Source organism: Balaenoptera acutorostrata, chromosome 8 (genome assembly GCF_949987535.1).
Source record: "Balaenoptera acutorostrata chromosome 8, mBalAcu1.1, whole genome shotgun sequence".
Classification (NCBI taxonomy): domain Eukaryota; kingdom Metazoa; phylum Chordata; class Mammalia; order Artiodactyla; family Balaenopteridae; genus Balaenoptera; species Balaenoptera acutorostrata.
In genome coordinates, this window is record NC_080071.1 from 83,899,607 (window position 1) to 83,920,057 (window position 20,451).

Genomic DNA, 20,451 nt, shown 5'->3' on the forward strand with positions numbered 1-20,451 from the left:
GAAGATGTTTTTGAGCGATTGGTTTTCAGACTGTAGTAAAAGAGCATTTCAGCTGGTTTGCTGACTATTCCCAAAGACTTAAATGGACATGCTGGGGAAGCCAGATGGGCTTTTTTTTTTTTTTTTTAAATGTTTGGATTTTATTTATTTATTTATTTATTTATTTATTTATTTATTTATTTATGGCTGTGTTGGGTCTTCGTTTCTGTGTGAGGGCTTTCTCTAGTTGCGGCAAGTGGGGGCCACTCTTCATCGCGGTGCACGGGCCTCTCACTATCGTGGCCTCTCCCGTTGCGGAGCACAGGCTCCAGACGTGCAGGCTCAGCAATTGTGGCTCACGGGCTTAGTCGCTCCGCGGCACGTGGGATCTTCCCAGACCAGGGCTCGAACCTGTGTCCCCTGCGTTGGCAGGCAGACTCTCAACCACTGCGCCACCAGGTAAGCCCTAGATGGGCTTTTTATTTTGACTAACTTCAGTCTGTAAGCCGTACCAACTATTGCTTAAAACCTATGGTCACCTACTTGGCTAAAAGCAAAGGAGATGGAGGCTGGCACCTTCTGGGAGAGGCAGAAGTGGAGGAACCTGTCAGAAGATTTCTTAAAGAAACTCCCTTCTTTTCTAACCTCCAGTCTTAGAAGCCTCTGGTATTACAAAGTCTGAAGTATAAGGGGCAAGTGGCAGGAAGTGACAAGGCCAAAGAGCACTGCCTGCAGAGTGGATGCTGGTGGTGTGTCTCGGCAGGGGCCCCTGTCTGTCGCCACCACACATCCGTCCAGAACCGTCCTATGACTGCTACCCTCCACTTCTTCCCGCCTCAGCGAAAACTACCAAACAAAAAAGCGTGATGCTCTGTGGCGATCAGTGGGGACAATTGGATGGGAAATCACGTTATCTTATTCTTTCAAATTATAAATGGATTTAAAAAATAGGACCCATTTTCTAGGAGAACTTTTTCTAGAAGTTCTCCTTCTAGAAAAAGTTAAAATGGACTAGAAAAAGAGAGGAGAATCAGTGTTTTTAACTAACACCAAGAGGTTTTCTTTCTTAAATCAGAGAGCCTCGTTTTATTCATGTAAGTACACTTTTCCTGCTCTTCGTACTCATCACTTCTGTGGGTCATGCTTCTTCGCTGCCTCTTCTTTCAGACAAATGCCTAAGAGCATTGGAAGGTGCGTGTCCTGCTCTACATGTGTCCTTTATTAAAATTAAATGGAGCTGAACATTAAAATTCTGAGCACACAAATGTAGTTCAGCTTGTTTGCAATCTCTCCCTATCCAGCCAGCCACTGATCTCTCTTCTCCCTATAGAGCTTTGCCTTTTTTAGCATTTTCTTTTAGACTCTTATGTTATACATTTGTAGAAATTGTTTCATCTACAGGTATGCATGATGATATCTGCTCTTTTTCCAGGGACACTCAGCTGAAATCATCTCTTTGTCCTTTAACACCTCAGGAAACAGAATCATCACGGGGTCTTTCGATCATACAGTTACAGTGTGGGGTGCTGATACTGGAAGGTATTCTTGATTTTTAAGAATTGTTTTTAACCTGCATCAGAAGATTAAGAAGATAGCCTTTGTTATTTATCAGCTTAATGTTAAATCTATTAACTTTACCTTGGATTCCATAGGAATAGGACACATTGAAAGCAAATTAATTCATTCTTTAATGATATTTCTGATCCACCAAAAATATATGCTTCCTCGGAATTCTGAGGAAATAATGCCAAACAGTAACATAAAAGGAGACTGTTAACAATAGCCTGGTTACACAGCTATTATTTATTCCATGTACTATGTAATCAAATTTCAATGGCTTGTCATTATGGTAGGCATGGATATCATGAATAAATAAAATCATGCCTAATGATCCAAATTTAATTTTGTCCAAGAGCTTCAATTTCCTTCCTAATTATTTTTGGTTCTAGTTGCTAAGAAGTTAACTAAATTAGCCTATTTTTGTTGGAAAACTCCACTCTTGGACTTGTCTGCGTTTTGATAGAGGGACCAATTATCAGGGGTACCGATTGAGACGGTTGCAACAAGAAATGAGAGAGAAGGAAGGGTTCTCAGACGACTGATGGGTAGTTTCTGAACAACCAAGGGGTCCACCTATCTGGTGTAAAAATAGTTCTAGAATTTCAGATTACCTTTATTATTTTTTATCCATGCCTTTCTGAAGTGTTGTCTTAAGTCATGTTGTTATCTTGGGTTGTTTAAAATTTAAGTATATTTTTTGCTGAAATGAAATTAGTAGCCTAGTTGACTCTTTTTGGAGCTACAGTTAAGCCATCTTTGATTGGTCATCATAGATATTATTTGTGAAAAATAAAATTCAGACTCTTACACCAATGGCTTGAGATCATTCTTTGTACACATTCTTGATTAAGGAATCTTTCACCAGTCTGAACCATTTCCATTTTGTAGGAAGGTGTATACCTTAATTGGGCATTGTGCTGAGATCAGCAGTGCCTTATTCAGCTGGGATTGCTCTCTGATATTAACTGGCTCTATGGACAAAACCTGCATGGTGAGCTCAAGAAATATCTTTGCTTTATAATTCTTATGTCTGTACTTTATACTGTGTCAGGTATTCATTGCAACATTAACAAATTTTAAAGGTGCTATAAAATTAAGATATTAATTTATCAACAATTGGTAATTTTTAAATTTCAAGTTTCTGATCCTCCAAGTTTGAAGGAATTATGATGTAAAATAGTTTTAGTTGATTTAAATGTGTTGAAAGATCTTATTTTTTTAAAAGGCGTGTTATTTTTGTTTAATGCCCCTCTATTCCTTTATTAAACTTCAATTAGAGTGAACTTCACGAAGTCTCAACACAATGCCTCCCTGCCTTTACGTTTCTGTTGCTAAGAGCTTATGTTCTAGAATTATTTTTAGATATATAGGTTATATACCAAATGTATTATAATCTTATTGTGCTTTTCATTTTCTAACATTGTAGTTTTAGATCAAGCTCTTTACCATTTGATGCCCTTTGCATGAAAAGAGGATGCTTCCATTCCAATCAGAGAAGCATGCACTTTGAGATTTTTTTCCTAATGTAGTGGCAGATTTGTGCTACCCATTCTAAATGTCTGTCTTTGGTCTTCTCTGTGTCCAAAGTGTGCCTTGTTAGATGGTTGGCTGTGGTCTCCGGTCATGAATCAAGGTAAAATGAACAAACATGTGAAAATTATACACATGATTTTGGCACAGTTATTTAGCCAGCCATAAACATGTCGTAAAGACTACTTCTGGCCATCTTTGCACTTTAGATAGGAAGTCATAGTCTTCGTCATCTTCTTCTTTTTTTAAAAAATTGCAGCTGTGGGATGCTACAAATGGAAAATGTGTGGCAACATTAACAGGCCATGATGATGAAATACTAGACAGCTGTTTTGATTACACTGGAAAGCTTATTGCAACTGCTTCGGCTGATGGTAGGTAATCTGTTGGTACATTTAATTTATGGAGAGATTTATGTTTTGTTTGATAAACACATGTGATTCTACACTATAGGTCATCTCCCTGGTGACCAGCTATGATAGAAACTACATGTGCCTCATCTCTATGATGTCCATGTATGTCAGTACACTATGTCTCTATCATATTCTTGATAATCACATGTGATGCTATAGAATGTCTGCATCACCTCCTTGACAACCACATATGATGTTAGACTAGATCTTCATCTCCTTGATAACTATATATATTTGTGTATCTTGGGTCATCTCCCCCTAATGATCATGCATTATGCTACACTATGTTGTTCTCATCAGCTTGACTGCCACTGATGGTTCTATAATAAATCTGCATTGTCTCCTTTATAACGTGTGCTGCTCTAACATGTCTAGTGAATCATCATGATGAACATATATAATGTTGTGCTATACATCATTTTCTTGAATGCCACTTATGATTCTACACCATGTCTGTCTCATCTTATTGATAACCACGGTCTGATGCTACACTGTGTCTAATCATATACTTGACAGCACTGTATAGTTGTATACTTTGCATCATTTTCTTGACAATAACAAATGAAGTTATGCTATATCTACATCCTTTTAAAGTAAATATGTATGTAGTTATGCTATTGTTTATCTCACTGATGACACTATATGATGCCATAATACGTCTGTGTTGTCACCTTTACAACCACATATGATGCAATGCTATATATGCAAAGTCTGTTTGGCAGGCACATGTGATGCTACATTATGACTGCATTATCTCTTTTTTTTTTAACATCTTTATTGGAGTATAATTTCTTTACAATGGTGTGTTAGTTTCTGCTTTATAACAAAGTGAATCAGCTATACATATACATATATCCCCATATCTCCTCCCTCTTGTGTCTCCCTCCCACCCTCCCTATCCCACCCCTCTAGGTGGTCACAAAGCACCGAGCTGATCTCCCTGTGCTATGCAGCTGCTTCCCACTAGCTATCTATTTTACATTTGATAGTGTATATATGTCCAGGCCACTCTCTCACTTCGTCCCAGCTTACCCTTCCCCCTCCCCGTCTCCTCAAGTCCATTCTCTGCGTCTGCGTCTTTATTCCTGTCCTGCCCCTAGGTTCTTCAGAAACATTTTTTTTTTTTTTAGATTCCATATATATGTGTTAGCATACGGTATTTGTTTTTCTTTTTCTGACTTACTTCACTCTGTATGACAGACTCTAGGTGCATTATCTCTTTGATAACTATGTATGATATTTAAAATAAGATTTTTCTCTGATAATCCCATATTATGAATGTCTGTGTGCATGTAATCTTGAAAACTAAATGTAATGCCATACCATGTCTATGTCATTTCCTTCACAATCATGTGGAGTGCTACCCTATTCTGCATTGTCTCCTGGACAACTGTGTGTGATGATATAGTTTGTTTCATATCCATGATGGCCATGTGTGGTGCTGCAATATATCTGTGTCATCTGTTGATAACCGCATATGTTGCTACACTCTGTAAGTGCCGTCTCCCTGTAGTCCACAGATGACTATACACTATGTCTCCATTATCTGCTTGCTGCTATGTATTATTGTATGATGTTACACTATGTCTTTTCATCTTCTTGAGAACCACACATCATGCTATACTATGGCTGCATTATCTCCTTGATATCCTCACACAATGCACACTGTGTCTACATCAACATTCTGACTACCATGTACGATCCTACATTACATCTGGATCATCTTATCAATGGTCATGTAGCATGTGACACTATGTCTGTCTATCTCCTTGATTCTAAACTATGTCCATGTCATCTTCTTATCAACAATGTAAGGCACTATGCTGTGTCTAGGTCATCTCCCTGATGAACACATATGATACTACACTCTATCTTCATCATCTTTCTGATGACCACATTTGATCCTAGACTATGTCTGCGCCATCTCCCTCATGACCGTGCTTGACGCCAGCCTATGTCTACATCATCTCTGTGATAACCACAGGTGACACTATATCTGTGTCGCCCCCTGTGAATGCATATCATGCTGCTCTATGACTGTGTCATTTCCCTGACAACATGAGCAAGCCTCCACTCTGTCTATGTCACCTCTCTGATAATCACATATGATACTACACATATGTTTAATTCTCTTAATGACCATATGTGACTTTACATCATGCTTGTGTAAATTCCTTAACAGCTCTTTAAGAAATTCTGGGAAAAATGGAATGCTTTTTCCAGGCATGATTTGTTCACTTGTTCTTTGCCTATATTTGCTCCTGGTGACTAACATACTTTTAAGTAGTTACTTTGTGTTATAATCAGTTGTAGAATTTTGCCAGTGTTTCATTTTAATTACAGTCTTTATTATTGTCTCCCTTTTCAAAATTATATTTGCATGCTTGTTCTCTTACTCACTAGGACTTTTCCAAGGTGGTCCTTTAATCATACATACATGTCCTTTTTACATCCTGGAATATAAACACCCTGAATCTGGAGAATTTTATTTTTTAAACTATTTACTTTCTCATCTTCTCACAGATCTTTGCTTTTAAAAATCATCCCTTAACTATAATTAATCTGCCCTTTTCATTTTAAATATCATTCTCATTTATACAAAAAAATCTATTCATTAAATATATATGGAGTACCTACTTTGTGCCAGGAATTGTTTTAGGAGCATAGGATATATCAATGAACAAAAGAGATGGGAATCTCTTTCCTCCTGGAGCTAAGTTGTAGACGGGGGGACAACAAAATGCATGTGTTTTATATAGAATATTAGATTATATAGAATGTCAGGAGTTGATCAGTGCTATGGGGGAAGAAACAAGCAGGGACAAGGGATCAGGATGTTGACGGATGGATGAGAATAATATATAAGCTTGATTCTTTTAGTTTTGCCCTTTCTATCATCTGTTATTTTCCCTAGCAGTGATTCTTTCCTTGTTCGATAACACATTACTTCCAAAAAATTCTTTTTCTTTTCTTTGTTCTGTAAACCTCTTCTCATTCTGTCCCTCCTAAGTCTTGATGTTTACAGCAATTTTTTAAAAAATTTATCTCTGGTCTTTGCTCCTCATTCCCTTCTTAAAATTAGATCTCATTCAACAGAGTTAGTTACCTGTGCAGCTACAATCTGTTTTTTTATATTTATTGCCTTTTTCATTTTCATTGGAATTACTCTCAAGGCTGAAATTTTTGGTGTCTTATTCATATTTCTATCTTACAAAAACCTACAATTTCAGACTATATTATTTTTATGTTTTCTGAAGTTTAAAAATGCTTTTGTAAAATTTAATGTACTAATCTATACTGGATATTTTCGTCTTATTAACAAACTCTTTTTAAAAAATTTTTCTCTATTTTTAAAATTTTTTAAAAGATTTTTTTATTAGTTATCTATTTTATACATATTAGTGTACATAGGTCAATCCCAATCACCCAATTCATCCCACCACCACCTCCCCACCAGCCCCGCTCTCCCCCCCTTGGTGTCCATACATTTGTTCTCTACATCTGTGTCTCTATTTCTGCCTTGCAAACCAGTTCATCTGTACCATTTTTCTAGATTCTACATATATACGTTAATATACGATATTTGTTTTTCTCTTTCTGATTTACTTCACTCTGTATGACGGTCTCTAAGTCCATCCACATCTCTACAAATGACCCAATTTCGTTCTTTTTTATGGCTGAGTAATATTCCACTGTATATATGTACCATATCTTCTTTATCCATTCATCTATCATTGGACATTTAGGTTGTTTCCACGTCCTGGCTCTTGTAAATAGCGCTGCAGTGAACATTGGGGTGCATGTGTCTTTTTTGAATTATGGTTTTCTCAGTGTATATGCCCAGTAGTGGGATTGCTGCGTCATATGGTAGTTCTATTTTTAGTTTTTTAAGGAACCTCCATACTGTTCTCCATAGTGGCTGTATCAATTTACATTCCCACCGACAGTGCAAGAAGCTTCCCTTTTCTCCACACCCTCTCCAGCATTTATTGTTTGTAGATTTTCGGATGATGCCCATTTTAAACGGTGTGAGGTGATACCTCATTCTAGTTTTGATTTGCATTTCTCTAATAATTACTGATGTTGAGCAGCTTTTCATGTGCCTCTTGGCCGTCTGTATGTCTTCTTTGGAGAAATGTCTATTTAGGTCTTCTGCCCATTTTTTTGATTGGATTGTTTGTTTTTTGTAATATTGAGCTGTATGTGCTGTTTATACATTTTGGAGATTAATCCTTTGTCTGTTGATTCGTTTGCAAATATTTTCTCCCATTCTGAGGGTTGTCTTTTCATCTTGTTTATAGTTTCCGTGGCTGTGCAAAAGCTTTTAAGTATCATTAGGTCCCATTTGTTTATTTTTGTTTTTATTTCCATTACTCTAGAAGGTGGGTCAAAAAAGAGTTTGCTGTGATTTCTGTCAAAGAGTGTGCTTCCTATGTTTTCCTCTAAGTGTTTTACAGTGTCCGGTCTTACATCTAGGTCTTTAATCCATTTTGGAGTTTATTTTTGTGTATGGTGTTAGGCAGTGTTCCAATTTCATTCTTTTATATGCAGCTGTCCAGTTTTCCCAGCATCACTTATTGCAGAGACTGTCTTTTCTCCATTGTATATCCTTGCCTCCTTTATCATAGATTAGTTGACCATAGGTGTGTGGGTTTATCTCTGGGCTTTTCTGTTTTTGTGCCAGTACCATATTGTCTTGATTACTGCAGCTTTGTATTATAGTCTGAAGTCAGGGAGTCTGACTCCTCCAGCTCTGTTTTTTTCCCTCAAGATTGCTTTGGCAACTCAGGGTCTTTTGTATCTCCATACAAATTTTAAGATTTTTTTGTTCTAGTTCTGTAAAAAATGCCATTAGTAATTTGATAGGGATTGCATTGAATCTGTAGATTGCTTTGGGTAGTATAGTCATTTTCACAATGTTGATTCTTCCAATCCAAGAATATGGTATATCTCTCCATCTGTTTGTGTCACTTTGATTTCTTTCATCAGTGTCTTACAGTTTTCTGAGTACAGGTCTTTTACCTCCTTAGGTAGGTTTATTCCTAGGTATTTTATTCTTTTTGTTGCTATGGTAAAAGGGAGTGTTTCCTTAATTTCTCTTTCTGATCCTTCATTGTTGGTGTATAGGAATGCAAGAGATTTCTGTGCATTAATTTTGTATCCTGCTACTTTACCAAATTCATTGATTAGCTCTAGTAGTTTTCTGGTAGCATGTTTAGGATTATCTATGTATAGTGTCATGTCATCTGCAAACAGTGACAGTTTTACTTCTTCTTTTCCAATTTGTATTCCTTTTATTTCTTTTTCTTCTCTGATTGCCGTGGCTAGGACTTCCAAAACTATGTTGAATAATAGTGGTGACAGTGGATCTCCTTGTCTTGTTCCTGATCTTAGAGGAAATGCTTTCAGTTTTTCACCATTAAGAATGATGTTTGCTGTGGGTTTGTTGTATATTGCCTTTATTATGTTGAGGTAGGTTCCCTCTATGCCCACTTTCTGGAGAGTTTTTATCATAAATGGGTGTTGAATTTTGTCAAAAGCTTTTTCTGCATCTATCGAGATGATCATATGGTTTTTATTCTTCAGTTTGTTAATATGGTGTATCACATTGATTGATTTGCGTATATTGAAGAATCCTTGCATCCCTGGGATAAATCCCACTTGATCATGGTGTATGATCCTTCTAATGTGTTGTTGGATTCTGTTTGCTAGTATTTTGTTGAGGATTTTTGCATCTATATTCATCAGTGATATTGGTCTATAATTTTCTTTTTTTGTAGTATCTTTGTCTGGTTGTGGTATCAGGGTGATGGTGGCCTCATAGAATGAGTTTGGGAGTGTTCCTTCCTCGGCAATTTTTTGGAAGCGTTTGAGAAGGATGGGTGTTAGCTCTTCTCTAAATGTTTGATAGAATTCATCTGTGAAGCTATCTGGTCCTGGACTTTTGTTTGTTGGAAGATTTTTAATCCCAGTTTCAATTTCATTACTTGTGATTGGTCTGTTCATATTTTCTATTTCTTCCGGGTTCAGTCTTAGGAGGTTATACCTTTCTAAGAATTTGTCCATTTCTTCCAGGTTGTCCATTTTATTGGCATAGAGTTGCTTGTAGTAGTCTCCTATGATGCTTTGTGTTTCTTCGGTGTCCATTGTAACTTCTCCTTTTTCATTTCTAATTTTATTGATTTGAGTCCTCTCCTTCTTTTTCTTGATGAGTCTGACTAAAGGTTTATCAATTTTGTTGATCTTCTCAAAGAACCAGCTTTTAGTTTTATTGATATTTGCTATTGTTTTCTTTGTTTGTATTTCATTTATTTCTGCTTTGATCTTTATGATTTCTTTCCTTCTATTAACTTGATATGCTTGATATGAGTTCAGTTTTCTAAAATTTACCGAGGCTTGATTTGTGACCCAAGATGTGATCTATCTTGGAGAATGTTCCATGTGCACTTGAGAAGAAAGTGTAATTTGCTGTTTTTGGATGGAACGTCCTATAAATATCAATTAAATCTATCTGGTCTATTGTGTCATTTAAATCTTGTGTTTCCTTATTAATTTTCTGTCTGGATGATCTGTCCATTGGTGTAAGTGAGGTGTTAAAGTCCCCCACTATTATTGTGTTACTGTCGATTTTCTCTTTCATAGCTGTTAGCATTTGCCTTATGTATTGAGGTGCTCCTATGTTGGGTGCATATATATTTATAATTGTTAAATCTTCTTCTTGGATTGATCCCTGAATCATTATGTAGTGTCCTTCCTTGTCTCTTGTAACATTCTTTATTTTAAAGTCGATTTTATCTGATATGAGTATAGCTACTCCAGCTTTCTTTTGATTTCCATTTGCATGGAATATCTTTTTCCATCCCCTCACTTTCAGTCTGTATGTGTCCCTAGGTCTGAAGTGGGTCTCTTGTAGACAGCACATAGATGAGTCTTTTTTGTATCCATTCAGTGCACCTGTGTCTTTTGGTTGGAGCATTTAATCCATTCACATTGAAGGTAATTATCGATATGTATGTTCCTATTACCATGTTATTAATTGTTTTGGGGTTGATTTTGTAGGTCCTCTTCATCTCTTGTGTTCCTCACTTAGAGAAGTGAGAAACACACTTTAGCATTTGTTGTAGAGTTGGTTTGATGGTGCTGAATTTGCTTAGCTTTTGCTTGTCTGTTAAGCTTTTTATTTCTCTGTCAAATGTGATTGAGATCCTTGTCGGGTAGAGTAGTCTTCATTGTAGGTTCTTCCCTTTCATCACTTTAAATATATCATGCCACTCCCTTCTGGGTTGTAGAGTTTCTGCTGAGAAATCAGCTGTTAACCTTATGGGAGTTCCTGTGTATGTTATTTGTCATTTTTCCCTTATTGCTTTTAATAATTTTTCTTTGTCGTTAATTTTTGTCCGTTTGATTACTATGTGTCTTGGCATGTTTCTCCTTGGGTTTATCCTGCCTGGGACTCTCTGTGCTTCTTGGACTTGGGTGGCTATTTCCTTTCCCATGTTAGGGAAGTTTTCAACTGTAATCTCTTCAAATATTTTCTCGGGTCCTTTCTCTCTCTCTTCTCCTTCTGGGACCCCTATAATGTGAATGTTGTTGCATTTAATGTTGTCCCAGAGGTCTCTTAGGCTGTCTTCATTTCTTTTCATTCTTTATTCTTTATTATTCTGTTCCGTGGCTATGAATTCCACCATTCTGTCTTCCAGGTCACTTATCTGTTCTTCTGCCTCAGTTATTCTGCTATTGATTCCTTCTAGTGTATTTTTCATTTCAGTTATTGTATTGTTTATCTTTGCTTGTTTGTTCTTTAATTCTTCTAGGTCTTTGTTAAACATTTCTTGCATCTTCTCAATCTTTGCCTCCTTTCTTTTTCTGAGGTCTTGGATCATCTTCACTATCATTCTTCTGAATTCTTTTTCTGGAAGGTTGCCTATCTCCACTTCATTTAGTTGTTTTTCTGGGGTTTTATCTTGTTCATTCACCTGGTACATAGTCCTCTGCCTTTTCAATTTGCCCATCTTTCTGTGAATGTGGTTTTCGTTCCACAGGCTGCAGGACTGTAGTTCTTCTTACTTCTGCTGTCTTCCCTCTGGTGGATGAGGCAATCTAAGAGGCTTGTGCAAACTTCCTGTTGGGAGGGACTGGTGGTGGGTAGAGCTGGGTGTTGCTCTGGTCGGCAGAGCTCAGTAAAACTTTAATCCACTTGTCTGCTGATGGGTGGGGCTGGGTTCCCTCCCTGTTGGTTGTTTGGCCTGAGGCGACCCAGCACTGGAGCCTACCAGGCTCTTGGTTGGGGCTAATGGTGGACTCTGGGAGGGCTCACCTCAAGGAGTACTTCCCAGAACTTCTGCTGCCAGTGTCCTTGTCCCTGCAGTGAGCCACAGCCACCCCCCGCCTCTGCAGGAGACCCTCCAACACTAGCAGGTAGGTCTGGTTCAGTCTCCCCTGGGGTCACTGCTCCTTCTCCCAGGTCCTCATGCAAACACTACTTTGTGTGTGCCCTCCAAGAGTGGAGTCTCTGTTTCCCCCAGTCCTGTCGACGTCCTGTAATCAAATCCCGCTAGCCTTCAAAGTCTGATTCTCTGGGAATTTCTCCTCCTGTTATTGGACCCTCAGGTTGGGAAGCCTGATGTGGGGCTCAGAACCTTCACTCCAGTGAGTGGACTTCTGTGGTATAATTGTTCTCCAGTTTGTGAGTCACCCACCCAGCAGTTATGGGATTTGATTTTATTGTGATTGCACCCCTCCTACCATCTCATTGCAGCTTCTACTATGTCTTTGGATGTTGGGTATCTTTTTTGGTGAGTTTCAGTGTCTTCCTCTAGATGATAGTTCAGCAGTTAGTTGTGATTCCGGTGCTCTTGCAAGAGGGAGTGAGCACACGTCCTTCTACTCCACTATCTTGAACCAATCTCTCTTATTAACAAACTCTTAAAACAGTTGGATCACTTTTTTTTAAGGCTTTTGAAATGTCCAACTAAGTTGCAAGTTTTATATTTTAATCATATTAATTCTAACATAGCAATTTTTGTCAACTTATTCCTGAAGTTGACATTGTCAGAAAGATAAGGAAAAAGAAAATTTATTAAGATATTTTGCTTTTCTCCATATGAAAATTAAGTAACCAAAATTCCCTATCCTTGCTAATTTTACCTTGATGTAATGCTATAATTTGTGGTGAGACAGCATCCTTCACCTGGGCAGATAAATTTTAATTATTTTTCTGACAACAATTTCACTACTTCTGTTTTTCTCCTTCTATGCTTATTTAACTCCTCTATTCCTTTTTTTTTGTTTTAAAATAAATTTATTTATTTATTTACTTTTGGGTGTGTTGGGTCTTCGTTGCTGCACGGGCTTTCTCTAGTTGCGGCGAGCGGGGGCTACTCTTTGTTGCAGTGCACAGGTTTCTCATTGTGGTGGCTTCTCTTATTGTGGAGCACAGGCTCTAGGCACATGGGCTTCAGTAGTTGTAGCACGCGGGCTCAGTAGTTGTGGCTCACAGGCTCTAGAGCACAGGCTCAGTAGTTGTGGCTCATGGGCTTAGTTGCTCCGCAGCATGTGGGATCTTCCCAGACCAGGGCTCGAACCCGTGTCCCCTGCATTGGCAGGCAGATTCTCAACCACTGTGCCATCAGGGAAGCCCCAACTCCCCTATTCCTTAATTCTAAGGAAATGTGTATACTATTGTACTTCATCTATCCATCCATCCATGCACCCATCCATCTACCCTCCATCCATCCATCCTACATCTATTTATTGTGTTTACTATGAGTTTGGCACTTTTGGGCACTGGGGATCCAATAGGGAACAAACCATTCTATTAGCCTTTTCTGTTGAAAAGGGTTTCTTAGTGCCTGTTCTTCGTTCATTGAGTAGTGAATGCTGTTCCTTCTCAGGAAGGCCTCTCGATCTTCTGTAACCTTAGACTCATATTTGGTGTATGATGTTAGTCTTGCTGTTTATTTCATCATCAGCCCCTCAAAACTTGTTTTAATTCCCCTTTTCTCTCTTAAAAATTTTATTCTCTTTGGATTCCTGTCTCCCCACTCCCATCTACCTTGGAACCCAGTATCTCTTCTAATAAGCTTGGGGCTAGAGAGACGCTCCTTTTCACTCTCTTCTCCTGCAGTGGAACCAGCTTGCATTTTAAGTATTAAGTGGCTGGTTCTCACCACAGGCAAGAAGACAAACTTAGCACAAAGTGTGTGTGTCAGAGGGATAGGTATTTAGATAATTCAAGGCATGTGGTCAAAGTTCGGTATTTCAGATGAATTTATATATATCTCAACTCCTCTCAAAAAGGAACAGCAAGAGTTTTCAGTGCAGCCACAAGAAAATGCATTACCAAATTGGAAGGCCATGAAGGTGAAATTTCAAAGGTGAGTTGCTTTCTCATTTGGAGCAATTTATTTATTTTCAAAAAAATAGGCAGCTGGCTTAGTATAAATAGGTCTATTGGCATTGATGGTACCAAGGTTTGGCCAGTTATCTCATATTTTCTAGAAATCAGTTAGCTAAAGACTTTATTTTTAAAAGTGTCCTCAAACTCAGCATAATAAATGATTTCTAAAACCTTTTACAAAGTATAAAACAGCATTCTCCTCAGCCATGAGCAGAAGATTCTGTTAGCTAAAAATACTTATTAAAGCTATTAAGCAGCTAATAAAGTATTTTTCCTGGTTCTAGTAAACACACAAGTTTATATTATGCAAAAGACATGCTGCACAGCAAATATCAAGTGTCCTGTAGATTAGATGCAATTGAAGAAGTATCTCCTGGAAATATTTAACACTTAACAAAGTTAAAAATGACCTATTTTGAAACTTGAAAGCCGTAGTTTAGGATTTTATATCAACTCCTCCCAAAGGCTTATGCACAGAGCAGGGCCATCCAATCAGGGATCCGAGGTTTAGATGTGTCCTCAGAATATTGTATTGAAGGCTGGGACTGGTGACTCTCACCCCCTAGTTTGGCCCAGTTCTTTGGTCTCATACCTGAGATAGAGTTCTCGTTCCTCGTAAAATATCAGCTTGATGGTTTCAGGTCTGCAGGCTCCTGCTGGACCCCGGGGCGGCCCGCTGCTGCGCTCTCTCCCCATCCCCTGCCTTTGCACCTGCTGCTGGTGGCCATTGCCCCCTTGCCCACCAGGGTTGGTCTCTGAGGCAGTGCAGGGCACATCCTGTTCACAGGCTGGGAGGCCTTGGGGGCTGGCAGGAGGAGGGATGGGATGTGTGACCGTGGGAGACAGGCCACAGAGGGAGCCCAGGCCATGTTTCTGAGAGTGTGGTGTGTCACACTCAATAAGCGCACATGTTTTTGTGTGTGTGTGTGTGAATAGAAAGAGTTCTCAAACTATATTACTGCATTTTATGCTTGTTAAGTGTATATTACCTATTGAATTGCCATCCAGTAATGGCATTTCTATGGGGTGCCAAACTAAGGTATTCATTCATTCATTCGTTCATTCACTTAGCAAATACTTTTTGAAAGCTCCCACTGTGCTAGGCATTATGCTAGGCCCTAGTGACACTGTGATGAAAAAAGCCATGGCCTTGGGACTTGCCCTCATCAAACCTTCAGTTACAGGGGAAGTGGCCCAAATTGTCATCTTCTGATGCTTTAGAAAAGGTTATAAGCATGATGTCCAGAGGAACTGAGGACTAACACTTCTCTCTGCTGCTCAGATACCATGTGACAATGCCTGGCACGTAGGGGCTCTCAGGACACATTGATGGAAAGTTCTGTGCTTTAAGTAGCAGCAGACAGGAAGTCCTCCCTTAGTGGCCCTGACATTCTATGCCACAGATTGAAGGACAGTCCCTCTGCTTGTGATGACAGAAAGTTGGTTTGCAGAGGTGACATCGAGGTTTGGGTACGAAGATGCCTGGCTGTGATCTCATCCACACCAGGGCTCTGCCTCTTGGTTTGCGTGGGGAGACTGGCATCAGGAGCCTTTGGAAAGAAGCTGGGTAGGGAACACTCAAAGTATAACGGAGCTTTGGTTTTTATCCTTAGAACTGTGTGTGACGGGTGGGCAATCAAACTTTACTGTCTAGATTGTAATTTTCATGTATTAGTCCCTGCAGTATTTTTCCCATCCTGAAGGAACTGTTCTGTGTAAGAATAAATACCAGGCTGAGAAGGTGACAGGCACTTACTAATGTCCCCTTTCTGCTGATTAAAAATATAGTGGGAATCAAATTACACAAAGCTGTGATCACTTTTCTTCTTTCTTGCTTGTAGATTTCTTTCAACCCGCAAGGGAACCGTCTTCTCACTGGCAGCTCTGACAAAACAGCTAGAATCTGGGATGTTCAGACTGGTCAGTGCTTACAGGTTCTTGAGGGACACACGGATGAAATCTTTTCATGTGCTTTCAACTATAAAGGTGACATAATCATTACAGGTAGGGGAGAAATAAACACCATCGACTCAGTTTTCCTTTCAAATTGGCTGTTAGAGTCACTAAGCTGGATACCAAAAGGAGACACTCCCATCCCCACCAGGGCCCCTAGCTCATCTTGGTGCCTTTTGTGTCCATTATTTAATTTTAGCTGCATTGCAGAACCACAGGAGTGAGCTCTGCCACTGACTGTAAGGCTTTATGAATTCTCAATTTCAGTTGCTCCAGGCAAAGTAAGAATTCAGTAGCCTGCCTTCCTGTTTACTACATTTCCCCGGGCATAGTCCATCAAATGGTCAATATTCAGTTGATGGCAGTAAATGTTAGTAACTAAAACAAGTCAGGACCTGAGTTCTTCACAGTGGGATTTACAGCCCATTAGAGATTTGTTCTTTGAGTGAAATTGTTTTCTCCTTGGATGTCCCCTCATAACACATTAATATTGGGGGAAAAGAACACATATTGAGCAATTTTTCAATGATTAACGATTTATTGTGAATAAATTATATTCGCGATATTTTATAAGAACTGGATTGAGATCAGGTTAATTTAGATTGTGGAAAGGGGGAAAAATGACAAGACTATGGCGCTACGTTAGTGCACCGCCTCTGGAGGAAACCTTGGCAGGGAGTGGGTTGCTACAGTGGTGTTGGGTAGGGATGCCCACGAGGGCACAGAGGAGCGAATCTGCCTAACTCTCAGTGATTCTCATTGTGTCCAGAAGATTTTTAAAGTGCTTAACTAGTCTAGTAAGTGAAATGTCACATATACAAAGTTGGCTCTATATACTGGCTGATTAGGTAGCTTCCTAATCGTATAACTTCAGAGGTGCTGAGAATAATCTCCCCTTTGCCCTGAAATACCACCCCTTTCCACCTAATTATGGATAATTTCTAAAATTGCAGATTACTTCCTTTGGGCTTACGGTTAGCGAGTGTTGCTAAAACGTAGGCTCTCCTAAGACAATGCCGTAATAAAGAATGTTGGATCCTTTCTCACGATGAGGAAGGAGGTGGGAGATTGTGACAGGAAGTGCAGGAGCTGAGGGCCAGGCTTTCCTAGTCCACACCGGTCATGTTAAGCCAGGCCAACTGTGCAGTACCTCTTCCCCTCAACCACAGAAGACCCTGGAGAGTTAGGGAAGGAATATGTGTTGATTGTGCCTTGTTTTAGTGGTGGCCTTCAAATGCCTGAGCTCTTTTAAGATATTATCGATTTATTTAGTACTTCCCAAAGCACCAACATGCTAAATACTGACCCCCTAGATGCCAGCGCTGATGAGAATGGGGGTGACACGTCTGTCTGGCCATCAGCAGAGATCTGTGTTTGAGCTCATCTGCCCTATTTTCTTGTCAGACCCTGGTGTGATTAACTGCATGCATGTTTTAGTGGACTGCCTGAGGGTTTAGAGTTACTAAATGGAAGGAAACTGTCCGGTGTGGTCATGACACTTTTAAAAGTACGAGGTGCCCTTGGGTGGCATGTGCGGTTTTCACAGGCTTTTCCGATCCGCGCAGCCCTCCCACTTCTTCTATCGGTGGTACCTGCCCGGCCCCTGAGGTTGAGAGAAGCAGCAGCGCCCAGCACCGCTCCATACCAGGGCCATCGTTCCCACAGACAGAATGTGGATGGCGTCCCTGGGGGAGGAGGTGTATCAAGGCTGCTTTGGGAGAGTGTCGATCATAGTCGTGGGGAGGGCGGGAGGATGCAAATCTCACATTCTGACTGACGATGAGAAAAATCTGTTGACATTTTGAGACGTTCCAAAGTGGGATGGGCTGCCCCCTCCTAAGCTAGTCACTCAAACCTGGAGATGTTCAAAGTCACCATATTTCCACCTGGTGGCGCTGTGTGAAGGTGGGGTGGGGGGATAAGCAGAGGGATGGCTGACGTAGTTGCATTCTCCGGTCCTCTCCAATTCTCAGATGCCATGAATATCGCGGGGGTGAGTAAATACAATGTGAACTTGCCCAATTTATGACTGACATGGAAAAATGCAAACAAACAAACAAAAGATTCCCAACCCCCTAACGCCTGAGCTGCAGAGGGGCTCTGCAGCTGGGCACTGAGGCTCTAGCACATTAAACATACTGATCATCGACAGTGACCCAGAAAATGTCAACCTGTAAAAACAGAGAGAGTTAAGTGAATAAAATAAAGAAAACTAATTTTGTGAAATTTGCTTTATTAGGTAGCAAGGATAATACCTGTAGGATATGGCGCTGACTGAAGAAAGCCAGTCCATGAGGAAACTTGCCACTTGGCATCACAGCCAGCCAGCAAGCTATTGTGACATTTCATGTTTTCTCTTTGTCCACAAGTCAACCTTTTATACACTGTCGTTAGCTTCACAGATATGACCATTAAAGCTGATGGACTTACATCATTCCTTGATATTATTTGATAGAGATGACAGGGACAAGCATACTGTTTGGCAAATGTCACTGGTTATTTCAATTTTCTTTCTTGATAGCATCACGATACTGATAAATGAAACAAGAGTAATGTAACAACATGTCTCCTAGATTCTGCTTTGAAGCCTATTATTATAATTTCTGTTGAATAAAGTTTTTGGAGAAAATTTTTTGTGAAGTTTTGTGAAAATATTTTTGTGCATGACTGTGTTTACAATGTATGTTTTCTTCCTTGTGATGGGAACTTGTAACATCTACTCTTTCAGCAGCTTTCAAATATGCAGTAGTTTTATTAACTATAGTCACCATGCTGTGCATTACATTCCAACAACTTAATTATTTTATAACTGGAATTTTGTACCTTTTGACCCCCTTCACCCATCGTGCCTCTGTTCTCCGTATGAGTTCAGTGTTTTTCGTTTGTTAGTTTGTTTTAGATTCCATTTATAAGTGAGATCACATGGCATTTATCTTTCTCTCTCTGACGTTTAATTTTAGTCTAATGCTCTCAAGGCTCATCCATGTAGTGGCAAATGACAAGATTTTTTTCTTTTTTATGGCTGAGTAGTATTCTGTTTGGTGTGTGGCGGACTAGAGTCCTAGAGAAGCATCATCCTGGAGTCTGGATGCTAGTTTCTTTTACAGAGCAGGGAGAGGGGGAGGAGAGGAGGTAAAGTAAAAAGGGCCATAAGTTTTGCAAATATCTCCTGGTTTTGCCAGATTGGGGGAGGTGATGTGTTAATTTCTTCTTTCCTGCGGCCATCTTCTTGGATTCCCAGCTTTCTGAATTAAGTCATTACTACTTGCCCCAACACCTCCTCCCCCGATTTACTGGCCTGTTGAAGGAGCTTGCACTTGGTAACATGATTGCAAGAGCACCTCAGCAACAATAATTAGGGAACTTTGAAAAAAACAAGGTTTATTACACACAAGTCCTGTAGGGTACAAGTCACACCCAAGGGCCACACAGGAGGTCAGGTGGAGGGAGGGAAGCATGGGGGTTCACGGGTTCACACTTCATTGGTGAATTTAAAGCATAAGGGTGGGAATTAGGACACGGGAAGGGAAGAATCAGGGTCACTCAGGTGTTTCGTTATCTAGGTCACCCAGGGCTTTCTAAAAGAGGAAGTGCATGGGTGAGGTGGCCTGGCTCCTGATCTGGTTTTCTTAGCTAGTATATGTGTCATACAGCTGGCAATACATTTATTTGAGATGGATGTCTTTGAAATGGATGCCTTGGCAATCAAAAGCTTATTTTCTGGCACTTTCACTACATATACCCGCTTTATTTTCATCTGGGTATTGTAAGGTACAGTGAAGTGTGTGTAGGGTCTGGAGTCAGATTGTCTATGTATATATTCTCATTCCAACTCTTCATTCTTGGACAAGTTACCTTACCACTCTGAGGTTTCTCATCTGGAAAGTGGTAACAATAATAGTTGTTGCTTTGAGGATTAGGAATATCTGGCACATAGCAAGCATGAGGATAATGTTTGCTGTTATTATGATCAATAACTTAGCAGTCATCTTTAAAAAAACTGTGCTTCATATATAAACACATTTTCCAGGAAAGAACAGTGTTGTTTACTCAGAAATCATAGTTGAAATATAACTTGTTTAATGTATTAAAGGTATCTTAGGGAGGATTGTAAATCAAATTTTTATCAATTACCACTTAAGAGTCTTGGAATAATTGTCCTTTTGTAACCAAGCAGGACCCTATGGGGCCTTCCCAGGACAGGCCTTCCCCCGCATCCTCTGCTTTAGCTCCTGTCTGAAGTACCTAGACAGCAGTATTTGATGCACATTTCCTGAGCTGTTTTACAGATGTGAACCACCTCCCTCTCCCCCCCCTCCACCAAATGGAAGACATTAACTACTTGATGAACTTGAGCACAGAGCCCCAGGCCTCCTGGAGCCTAAAGACCAAAAATGTGAACCCCTACGACACCACCCTGTTACCTCACCATCAGCCAATCAGAGAACTGTGCACGAGCTGGTCACATACCCTTCGACACCCGCCCCCACCCCAACCTGGCTTTTAAAAGTGCTTTGCTGAAACCCTTGGGGGAGCTCAGGGCTTCTTAGGGCATGAGCCACCCGTCTCCTTGCGTGGCCCTGCAATAAACTTTTCTCTGCTCCAAACTCAGACGTT

At 39.9% G+C, this 20,451-nt stretch overlaps 1 protein-coding gene across 1 annotated transcript in view; it reads left to right on the forward strand.

Moving 5' to 3' along the window:
• The window catches only part of DAW1 (dynein assembly factor with WD repeats 1), a 40,612-nt gene extending 22,163 nt beyond the window's left edge, over positions 1–18,449 (forward strand). The window contains exons 8-13 of the mRNA XM_007166706.2: positions 1,412–1,518; positions 2,428–2,530; positions 3,329–3,443; positions 13,782–13,858; positions 15,723–15,885; positions 18,074–18,449. Of these exons, the coding sequence (XP_007166768.2) occupies positions 1,412–1,518; positions 2,428–2,530; positions 3,329–3,443; positions 13,782–13,858; positions 15,723–15,885; positions 18,074–18,108 (600 nt within the window). The 3' untranslated portion in view covers positions 18,109–18,449. The remainder of the gene's footprint in view (positions 1–1,411; positions 1,519–2,427; positions 2,531–3,328; positions 3,444–13,781; positions 13,859–15,722; positions 15,886–18,073) is intronic.
• Positions 18,450–20,451: the final 2,002 nt, after the last annotated feature.